Source organism: Ambystoma mexicanum, chromosome 4p (assembly GCF_040938575.1).
Source record: "Ambystoma mexicanum isolate Mex_15411 chromosome 4p, UKY_AmexF1_1, whole genome shotgun sequence".
Classification (NCBI taxonomy): domain Eukaryota; kingdom Metazoa; phylum Chordata; class Amphibia; order Caudata; family Ambystomatidae; genus Ambystoma; species Ambystoma mexicanum.
In genome coordinates this window covers 102,204,648-102,216,168 of record NC_090927.1, presented here as the reverse complement: position 1 = coordinate 102,216,168, position 11,521 = coordinate 102,204,648, and the positions used below count along the sequence as shown (strand labels likewise).

The window sequence follows — 11,521 nt, the reverse complement described above, 5'->3', positions numbered from 1 at the left end:
AGGGAGCCATCCCGCTTCCATGGTAGTTCCTCAGGTCCTAGAGCCATGCCTGTTCCACACCTCCCTTCTTCCTGCTCTGTCTGCGCTACACGCTTTGCATCAGCCATTTGGAGAATTGCTTTCATTTCACTGTTCCTTCTTCTTTGCCCTGTTCTCTTTGGTACTGTTTTTTCTCCTTTTTCTATTGAGTCTACATCCATCTTGATGTCCTCACAAGTTTATGTATTTTATTATTCTTATTATCGTTTCTATTTCAGTTTCTACTGACTGCAGGCATCACCCCACATAATAATTGTGTTGCCCTTCCTTCACTTCCACGCGCCCTCTTCTACTTGCTTTGCTCTCTTGCTTCTCCTTCCCCCCCTTTAGCTCTCTTTAGTTCCTACTCAATGGGATCACTCCCCAGCTTCATTTCATCAAGTCTTTCTTCTCTGGCTTCTCCTTCCTCCCTTTCGTTCCTACTCAATGGGATCACTCCCCAGCTTCATTTCATCAAGTCTTTCCTCTCTGGCTTCTCCTTCCTCTCTTTAGTTCCTACTCAATGGGATCACTCCCCAGCTTCATTTCATCAAGTCTTTCCTCTCTGGCTTCTCCTTCCTCCCTTTCGTTCCTACTCAATGGGATCACTCCCCAGCTTCATTTCATCAAGTCTTTGCTCTCTGGCTTTCCCTGCCTCCCTTTAGTTCCTACTAAATGGGATCACTCCCCAGCTTCATTTCACCAAGTCTTTGCTCTCAAGCTTCTCCTTCCTCCCTTTATTTCTCTTTAGTTCCTACTCAATGGGATCACTCCCCAGCTTCATTTCATCAAGTCTTTGCTCTCTGGCTTCTCCTTCCTCCCTTTAGTAACACTCCCCAGCTTCATTTCATCAAGTCTGTGTTCTGCCCAATCCATCCTACAATACCCCTCCTGCCTTCTTGCCCTGTCCCCTTCTCATTGTCCCCACACCAGTTCTGTCCATCTCACACCTTCTCCTTTCAATCACTACCTTCTCATCTTTTCCCTCTAGAATACTCACTGCTCATTGTTTTCCCATCACTTTACGTTCTTTCCTTTCCATAGGCTAAAATATGTAGATTTGTATCCTCTGTAAACTAAATATACATTTCTATGTTCCCTTGTTTACATAGCGCTATACCATTAAGCCTGTTTTGGAGACTTTTCACATTTTTCCGATAGCAGAACTGAGGTTCACGCAATATGATCAAGTGGGTTAACCAGTATTAAAACCCAAGTCTCCACGCTGGCAATGTAGGCACTTGGCCAACTCTCCTGACCATGTGAGGATACCTCTCCACAAGACCGACTGAAGCACGTGCCAGAGAAGGCTGTGCACTATTGGGCTGGCCATCTTACAGTGGACCACCTGCCCTAGCAGTAGATACGTGCCTAGTGCAGTGAGCAGCCATAGTACGCCATGAAAGGAGATATTGTAAGGAACCTCTATGGAGTTCGTAGCCAAAGTGTAGAAGCTTCGTAGCAGTGAGGCCCAGGGTTCTCCGCCAATAGCGAGTCTGCTCTTATACAAGTTCTGCATGTTGGGCCTGTGTTATCTGAAACAGGCATGTGTCATTCAAGTCATCATCCTCATGACCATGACAGGGCGAGATGGGCTCCAGCGAATCTAAAATATTTGATCCCTAACTCCCAGAAGAGATCACGGCACATGCTCCTGGGTCTCTGGAGAAGGCTCTCTGTGTAACGAGTCTACAGGCACCTGGTGCTGCCTCTAGCACTTCCTGCTAGACCATACTGTGGGTTTCCGCCGCAGTGCCCTTGCTGGTGGCATCGCTGCTGAGGCACAGCTGCTCCCGCGAGCACGCCAGCGACTCGCCTGAGAAGCTCTGGACGGATATCACACTGCCCAGGCTCTGTTCGCGAGTGGTCCTGGGGTGCGTCTCGATCTCCACCTCCACCTCAAAATTCACACCTTCCCTGAAAAAGACAACAAAGGGAACTGTTAGTCACTCTGTGAGGGAAGAAGCTTCAGATCAATGTGTGCGAGTGCACCGAGTTATATACTGCCCAGGAAGGCCATCCGTGTCTGCAATCTGTTCCAAGCAGGCAATATCTGGTTGCCAACATGTCATGCCCAGGAATAATCTCTCTGCCAATGGGTCCTGACAGACAATATGTGGTTGCCAATATAGCCCGCACATCTGCCAGGGAAGTCTCTATCTACCAGTGTGTCCTGCCTGGCAATATGTGGCTGCCAATGAATCCTACTCGGATGGTAAGTGTCTGCCAACATATACTGGCCAGGCAATATCCCCCTTACCATGTTTCTTGCCGACACAGGCTCTACCACTATGTGCTTCCCACACAATATGGGTCTGCCCTAGGCCAGCGATCTTAGCCTTTCAATGTGTCCTGCCCGTTCAATCACTGCCAGGCCACCCTTTCTGCCTATGTGTGGTGCCCAGATAATCAATGTCAATGCGGTCTACCCGAACAATCCAAGACTGCCAATGTGTCCTAGCCAAGAATTCTCTGCCTGTCGATGTGCCTAACCCAAGACGATCTCAGCCTTTCCATGTGTCAATGTACTCTTTACAGGCGGTCTGGGATCTTCAATGTGTCCTGCCCTGGCAAACTCTGTCTGCCACAGTTCCCTACGCAATCAATCTCTGTTTATAAGCATGTCCTGCCCATGTCATATTGAGATGCTAATTTGTGTTGCCTGTGCAATCTCAGCCAGTCAATTATTTTGGCCTGGGCAATCTCTGTCAAGGTGTCCTTCACAGGAAATAGCTTCTTGCCAATGGGCACTACCCAGGCAATCTCAGCCTGTCATTTATGCTGCCCAAGGCATCTCTGCTTGCCATTGTGTCATGCACAGGCAAACTATGTCTGTCACTGCACCGCGCCCAAGCAATCCGAGTCTATAGTGTACTGTCCATGTAATACAAGCCTATCAATGTGTTCCGCCAGCCAATAAATGCTTGCCAATGGGCACTGCCCAGACAATCACAGCTTGTCATTTAATCCTGCCCGGGCAATCTATCTGCCAATGTGCCCTGGTCCTTGGGTGTCTTGTGAAGGGCATGGCATAAGAGTCTAGTTTGGAGCCTCTTAGGTGCTAGTGGCATCTACTAATAGACTGAGGGCCTCATTACGAGTTTGGAGGCAGCCATGCCCTTAATAAGGGCATGGCTGCCTCCAAACTCGGGTCCGGATCTGGGTTCCTTGAATGAGGAATTACCAGGCCATTTCAACCTTGGAGGACCCGGTAATTCCTCATTCAAAATACCCATCCCCATTCCCATTCGAGCCCCCATAGGGCTCAATGGGAATGGGGAGGGAGTTAACAACGGGCCCGTTAATAACCGGCCCGTTATTAGCTCCCTGGTCCCCTCGTGGGACCCGCAAAGGACGTCTGGTCTGACCAGACATCCAGAGCGGGTCCCGCGAGGGAACCTCGTAATAGGACGCAATGGGTTTAACGACACCAGCACCATTACCGGTGCCGTTAAACCCATTCCGCCCGCCTCGTCATGAGGCCCTGTGTCTTCTTTCTTCAGTCACTGATAACCTTCAACCAGGGGAGAAACATTTCAAGTTGCCAGCGACTAGCCAGCCCTAGAAAGTCGCTCCGATCTCAATTCTACACATACACACAGCACACCATTTCTTACTCTCCAAGAGTCAATTATCACTAGCCAACGGCGGAGTGCAAATGTGGAGCCCCGCATGAACCTTCACTGAACGCTTGTTCAATAAGAATTACATTCACCCACCCAAGGAAGGGGTGGTGGGGGGGGTTTATGTGACACAGTTAAGCATGAAAACCTCATCCCTATACGTTGGCACTATTAATTGGCACCAGTTTGTCATCTTTAAGGATTTCAGTGAATGCTCCTTCTGTCTCTGCTGCTGCTTGTCACTCAAAGGTCAAGTTGGCGTCCACCAGAGACCCAGTTGCATATATTCTCGATGTGTTACTTACTGATTGGTTCCAATGTTTCAGTAAAGTGGGGGCTGTGGGGCACTGCACCTTTGTATCACTATTTTTCATCTTGTGTTGAAGTTACTAGGGTAATCCAGACGTGGAACCCTTGCTCACTGGTCTTCGAGAGGCACAGCTCACTGACGAGGCCCAACCAGGCCGAAACACGTGTCTGGGGTTGCTGTTAGTACTCTTATTCAGAGGAGAATTGCCAGGCATTTCGGTGCTGGAATGCCCTTGGGCAGGACAAAGACTGATATGTGGTGGAAATTTCTCTTCTGTGAAAGGATGGTGAGCTAAAGACTCTGGTTGAGACTCTAACCCAGTATATAGGCCGGCAGAGAGACACTCCCAGGACCCCCCTTGTTTCTGCAAGTGTCAATTACGCCACCCACCAACTTGAAATGTGTTGCCAAAGATGACCTTCTTTGGCTCAAAATCATGGTATGTCCACGTCGGCTATCGTCCTATCAGGAGTCCTGCTGCTTTGCCAGAGAAATGAATGAGCTTTGCCTTCATCGCTCAGTAAAGAGCTTCAACTCTCTTTATTGAAGGCGTTTGTAACATTTACTGGGCAAATGAATCCTGTCCATGTTTCTTTTCGCTGGGCCAGTTTTTATTGTCTATGAAGCCGGTCCACTGCGTCATGACGGCTACTCATTTCAGAGGGTAGATTTGGGATTTATTAATCCGGACACGTTGTAACCTCTGGTCTCTATATACTTTTCTGGTTGATATTTTTCAAATCATACTGAATTTGCCTTCCACAATGATTCAGTTTTCAAATGGGGCCAAGCAAAAGTGGAAAAAACATGACGTCAAAGCTGTTTCTGGTTCTGTTGACAACTTATCTATTTGCTTCTCAACAGTATCTTACCATGAAAGGATAGTATACATGACTAAAAATCATTTTGAGCTTAGGGATGGACTTTGCTTCAAGTATGTTTATGGAACAGGCCCTGATCTCTGATCTGTTTTGCATAAGTTATCAATATAGACCAGCAACTGGTCAACTGATTGCCGAGGACCTTCCAGAAGTCTCTGTGATAAAAAACATTCCTAAGTTAAATCTCTCTCTGCTTTATTGGGGTTGTCTATCAAAACATCTAGAACCTGGTATTCTAATCAAGAATCCAACAAATGTATGGCCTACGTTGACGTCAATCAGTTACATCATAAATGGCCAGGAATCTGTCTTCGACATTAACGCTGTTTTCCTGACTCTCAAAACTTGGCCATGAAATTCTTCTGATCCTGAAACCTTCTCTTGATTCTGACTCTTTATACAATTACTGCTGGCCACAGCCCTCCACCTTTTGTTGGCATTCTTGGAATGTGTAGCTTTGACTACATTTAACTGATTTGTGTTAAATATACACCTCTTGGTCCCATGTCAATCTAGATTCTGCCCTAGAGACAGCACAGAGACAGCAACTCCCCAGGCTTTGGATGATGTCTACTGCAAGCATGATTCTGGGAGTTGGGAAGCATGGTAATGCTGCTGGATCTCTCAGGGGCATTTGACACAGTGAACCATGGGGTACCCCTTCATATCCTTCACCATTCAATGGGTTTACGTGGCAGAGTTGGAACAGGGACATCTGATTGCATTTGTGTTTCTGTTGCATTTTTTGTATAATTTTGTTTTATGAGGGGCAGGTCTGCCATACTCCCCTCCTATGCCCCCACTCACCTGTCTCCCACCCTCCTATTACCCCAAAACAAAATGCACCTTAACCCAGCACAGCCCCTAAAATAACCCAGCACCAAATACAACTAAACGGCCATTTCAACAATTGCAGTGAAGTGTCTGCGATCAATTGGACCGGTACCGTGAGTTCTCAACTAGTTACAACCCTTCCTGGCTAAAAAGACACAGTTTCGGGTGGGCTAATTCTTCTCAGATCCCCTTCCCATGCCCTATGTGATACTGCAGGGGTCGATCCTGTTTCCCATGTTTTATTTTTATCTATACATGTATGTACTGGATGGTGTGTTGGCAGTGTGGAGTATCCTCGGGCATCAGTACTCACATGACACATAGTAATACTGGCGGTGCCATCTAGCAGTGATGCCCAACATGTCACAGACTGCCTTTAGAGGAACAAAGGTGCAGCCATTTGTTAACGTTAAAAACCCATTGGTTTCGGCTTTGGACATTTATTAGATTGATTTGGGAAACTCTGTCCTTATTGGTCTTCCACAGGTCACACATTCCCCTCTAAAGGCAGTATTTCATGCTGTGGCCAGGTTGGTGGTTGGCGGTAGGAATTTAGACCATATTACAACCATACTTCAGGAAAACTGTTGCCTCTCTCTTGGGCTCGCATACAGTTCAAAACCAAGTTGTATGGCACATAGACCCATCCATGCCCTTACCCCAAGCTATCTAGCCTCCAAGCTGGTGAGTACAGGAGACTCAGAATATCTGAGAGGCCGAGAGGTCAAGAGGTCCTGGGTCTTGAGGTCCCAGTGGTTCAGTCGATCTTGCAAATTGATGACATTGTATGCCGGTCCCTCCGTTGCCTTGTTGATTGCTTTTAAATCAGAGTCCGCTTTCTAACCTGCTGGCCATCTGCAAGTCTTTAAAGACCTGGCTTTGGACACACCTTCTGCTGATCTTTTGAACTTTGTGTTGGGTTAGGTGGCCACTCTTTACTCTGTTTATCCCTCTGCCAATGTCTCCTGCTCAAGAAGATGACATTGTTCTGGCAAGAGCATGGCATAACATGTGGGTATCACCTACAGAATTTGGTATTGGGCACCTGATATTCCTGCCCTCCAAGTACATACACCAGTTGGCTTGATTAATGGACAACCCCTAAACGAGTCATGAGTCTGCGTTCTAACCTGCTGGCCTTCTGAGAGTCTCTAAAGACCTGGCTTTGGTCACACACCTTCTGGTGAACTTTTGAACATTGGGTTGGGTTAGTTGGCCACTCTTTACTCTCTTTATCCTTCTGCCAATGTCTCCTGCCCAAGAATAAGACATTGTTTTGGCAACAGCATGGCATAACATGTGGGGATCACCTACAGGTATTGGGTACCTGATATTCCTGCCCTCCAGGTACATACACCGGTTGGCTTGATTAGTGGACAACCCCTATATGAGTGTCTACTAGGTCCAGTCCTGATCCGCAACATCTCCCAAGTGATAACAAAATCTTTCGGGAAATCTATGGAAAAGTCTGCTACCTTTTCCTCCCTTTATCGTCCGCTCTCTCCATCTGTCTGTTTCTGTCTGTCTATACTAACTTGGAGGAACATGGGCCCTCACTGCTAGAATAGTTATGTTTGACTGAAGTCTCATTAAGCATTAGTGTATCTCGCCCCAGCTCGGCGTGCACTTAGCCTCCACATGCCACTAAACTCACCTGTAGGATGGGTCCTGCGTTTCGCTCAGCATACTGCCCGCTAGCGCGACGGTGCTTGCTGACTGGCTGTCCTGCTCTTTCCTGGTTCTTCGGTCCCAATGACTGCGTCTGGTGCTGTGTAAGGAGACAGCTTCCAGAGAGCTGGTCTCACCAACGACAGAGTTTGGGAGCACGGCCCAGAGCTCATTCACTGCAAAACATGAATTAACATATTGGATTGATTCCAACCACGGAACACGTTGTAGTGGGAAGTGTGAAGGAAGAGAGTCATATAGTAAGTTATTGCCTCTACAGTTTTATTTTTTCCAAAATAATTCTATATGTGGGACACACTTCGTTGACATGTTAAGCCTTAAATCCACACGATATCTTATGTTTAAAAGATGGACAGCATTGCCTTGCTATGCAATGGCTGAGGGAGAGCAGTGGCCGGGTGGTTTAAACGGCAGCTACAGGCCCAAGGCACCCTAACGAAGAAGGAGGCAGCAGAGGCAGCAGGACGTTCGCAATATACGTACACTTTGTGAGGTTGTCCAGTTCCATCATGCCCAGGTCCCCTGAGTTTCCGCGGTTTCCTCGGCACCGCCACCTGCTCCGGCAGATGGAGAGTGTCACAACACCGTAGACATAGGTGAGCATCAGGGGCACCCCAACACCTAAAACACAAACCAGAATATTCCATTAGAGGTATTAAAAAAACAAGGTTCATCTAAAAGCCAGACCACACGGGGGTCTTCCACAACTGGGGCTGTCCTGGTAACCTAATCTGAATGACATGTTGGTCTTTAATAACCATACAACGTGGTTAGGAAATAGGGCGGGTGATGACTTCAGAGGGAATGTAGTAATGTCTACTTGGTTCAAGATCACAATGCTGCTGGCAATTTCCATTGCCACCCACCTTACTTGTGTTCTTGTTTTTTACAGGAGACTCTGCCCTCTAGCCGTGTTACCCCTCCCTCCACCACCATCGAATCACAAGCCCCTAAGCAAGTGAAAGGGAATGCCACCAGCAGCGCCTTTGACCGGCGGCTTCTACACAGCGACAAAGTGACCTGATATGACTTGTCATCATTGTCAGCTTGAGGTTGTGCTCTATGTGTTCATGTGTAACTGACAGGCTGTGCTTGGTACAAGAAATAAAGTCCTGTTACATGAGAGCTGTTGGTCAGGGTTTTAAGCAGGCGTGATCCTAGGTGGGGGAGAGACCTTTATGAACAGAAGAAAGGTAAGAGGCTAAGGTTTAATTTTTACTCTCTTAATACACCTTGATGAACATATTCTTTTTTGGGGGGGTCCTGGGGGTGAGTCAGGGTTTACATTGTACAAAAACAATGGATTTATGTACAGAGCAATACAGTGGACATTATGGCCAATAGCGTTTAACGCATTATACTGTATGGCACAGGAAGAGCGAAAGAACGAAAACTAGGAGTCTGAGGTAGTGTGGGTAGGTCCTCTGCCCTGGCCCTTTTGACATGGCAGGGGATCATCACATGAATCTATGTTGCAGGTTCACTTCACCGGTGAGAGAGCACAAAGCTCCCACTAGCAAGAACCAAAAATTCCCATCGGGGCCTTCATGCATGAGGCCCAATCTAACTTCCCCCAAAGCCTGCCAACGTGTTTGCCGGGTTCCTGACAAACACCCACAAACCCAGCATGCCCCGCAAACCTCCCACACTTCACAAACCTCTTGCGGTCTGTGTACTTCATAACATATTATGCCCCAAACACTTACTCGGGCCAGGGAAAACCATTGAATACCCCAAACTGATTGCAAAGTATATCACATCCCAGAACGGGTCAAAGGGCTTGGGTTCCCTCCCACAGTCTACAGTTTCATTCACAAATAATTTCAAGATTGCAACCAGGCCTAAAAGATGTGTCAGTTTCAGTCCATGTGACACGAGACCCAATCAATGAAAAGAAGACGCTTCCCAGAGAACACAGGTTCAGACGCTCACACAGGGACCAGCCCAGTGGGAGTGTGAAGTGATGCGCCTTGTAGAAAGGATGACCAGGAGTCAGGTGACAAGGTAAGTCCTTTACTTATGCAGACACATCAGGGACCACAGGGATTACAGGTAGGTAGGTACATTAAAGAAACATCCATCAGACCCCATCTCTCTTCAGTCTTTCTTCTATGTCAACTGACACTCATGGAATCTCTGGACCACAGCATTCTCACTCCCTCAGGCTCACACCACATTCCAGACACACAGCTATTCAGGAGAAGCAGGAACCAGGGACAGCAGCAGCAGACCAAGACACAACAGAGTGGTTGGTCCACTATATAAGACCAGGATCCCAGTCAGTCGATGGTTGAGTTTGCAGAAGACGGACAGCAAGCAGAGCTTGAGGAACAGGATATCAGGAGATTGGCGAGTGAAGAGAGCATACAGTGAGGTTTTCTAAGAGAAGAGGGCCGAGAAAGAGCTGGAGACAAGGAAAGAGTTGGTAGAAGAGTTGAAGGTTGGTGATATTAAGGAGCTTTCATTCTTACACCTCACAGAGACACAATGGTTCCTGCAGACCGTGATCGGACCTGGTTCGAGTTACTAAGAGGGTGTTCACAACTTCAAAGCCCAGGAATGAGACTGTGTGATGGGCTTTCCTTTTTCAGACTTTTTCTGATGTACTACCTTCAAGAAGGTACTGTGACCACTGGAAAAAAGTCATGAGTGAAGGGCTGAACAAAAAGACTGCCTCCTAGAGCCCCATCCCGGGAGAGGAAAACCTGAGACACACAAAGGCTGAGCGTTAAGCTGCTTCAGATCAATGTGCGTTAGTGTTTTGACACATTCTGCGTCATGATCCCAAAATAAGAGTTGGTTAACCCAAGCTTCTTAGACCGTACAGTTCCTGATATGTGGCTGTTATGTGACAGTAGGTCAATACTAAATTGCAACATAGAATACCTGGGATCAGGAAGGATGCCCAGACCAGCTAATGCCACTCTATCATTTTATTAGGGGACGTTGTACAAGTAGGGGACAATTTACATGCAAAACTGTGATCTTCTCAAAGGAAAGAATAATTAGAATTGTATTCTCCAAACCAAAATGTCTCGCCTGACAAATGTAGCAAGTTAGGCCTCTAAGGGTGCAGGCTTAAGGGTGTCCTGTAGCCTTTCCTTCAATCTGAACTAGTTGCTGGCTTTCGGGGGTCTGTCCCACAGGACTGGTTCTAGTCTTCAAAGTTCTGTGACCAGACAGGTCAGAGGTTGTAGCTGGCAGGGAGAGCTAGAGAGGGGTGCCTAGGGTGAGGAGTGCTCCTCATGTATTCCTCTCCTCTTCCCTCTCTGATCTCACTGTAGTCTCGCTGTCACAGTCCCATTCCTCCTCTCACCATCCTGGCCTGCGGGAGCCTTCCAGTTCTAATTACCTACATAGCCTCTCCTTTACCTCCTTCTCATCGGGAAACTCCCTGCTCATCCTTAGCCTCCCTGGGGTGTTCCGTCTACCACCTACAAGTCAAGTCATCTCCTCAGTACTACACGTTTCCCCTGATGTTACCTCTTCAGTGTCACTCCGGCCGCTTATACTCTCACCTGCTCTGGGCCCCTGGTTTTCACCACCTAATCATTCACCCAATCATTTACCACCTTCCTTTCCACATCATCTGAGTTCCCGAAGTTATCCTTTCCTCCTTGGTCTGTACATCTGATAGTACTACCTCCTTTATCTTCTTAACGCCCAGTACCCCCTTCTGTCCACTCTCAGGGCCTCATTACGAGTTTGGAGGCAGCCATGCTCTTCATAAGGGCATGGCTGCTTCCAAACTCGGGTCCGGGTCCCTTGAATGAGGAATTACCGGGTCATTCCAACCTTGGAGGACCAGGTAATTCCTCATTGAAAAAACCCATTCCCATTTGAGCCCCCATAGGACTTAATGGGAATGGGAATGGGGAGGGAGCTAATAACAGGCCCGTTAATAACCAGACGTTCAGAGCGGGTCCCGGAGGGAACTTCGTAATAGGACGCAATGGGTTTACTGGCACCAGCACCATTACAGGTGCCGTTAAACCCATTCCGCCCACCTCGTAATGAGGCCCTCAGTCTCTGATCTTGCCACTTACACCTTACGCCCCTTAATTCCTGCCAACTCGTGTCTCTGTTGTTAGTACCTCTACTTCATGTCCTTAATCACACTGCCGCCTCCTGTTCACTCTCAATCTCTGATCTTCCCAGCCTATACT

At 47.6% G+C, this 11,521-nt stretch overlaps 1 protein-coding gene across 5 annotated transcripts in view; it reads right to left on the bottom strand.

Moving 5' to 3' along the window:
• Positions 1–217: 217 nt before the first annotated feature.
• LOC138453032 (E3 ubiquitin-protein ligase RNF19A-like) overlaps positions 218–11,521 on the bottom strand; it is a 342,960-nt gene continuing 331,656 nt past the window's right edge. For all 5 annotated transcript variants that reach the window (XM_069605457.1, XM_069605456.1, XM_069605455.1 and 2 more), the window contains 3 exons: positions 7,839–7,976; positions 7,321–7,510; positions 218–1,935 (listed from right to left, as the gene is read on the bottom strand). In XM_069605457.1, coding sequence (XP_069461558.1) covers positions 1,743–1,935; positions 7,321–7,510; positions 7,839–7,976 — 521 coding nt within the window. In that variant the 3' untranslated portion in view covers positions 218–1,742. The remainder of the gene's footprint in view (positions 1,936–7,320; positions 7,511–7,838; positions 7,977–11,521) is intronic.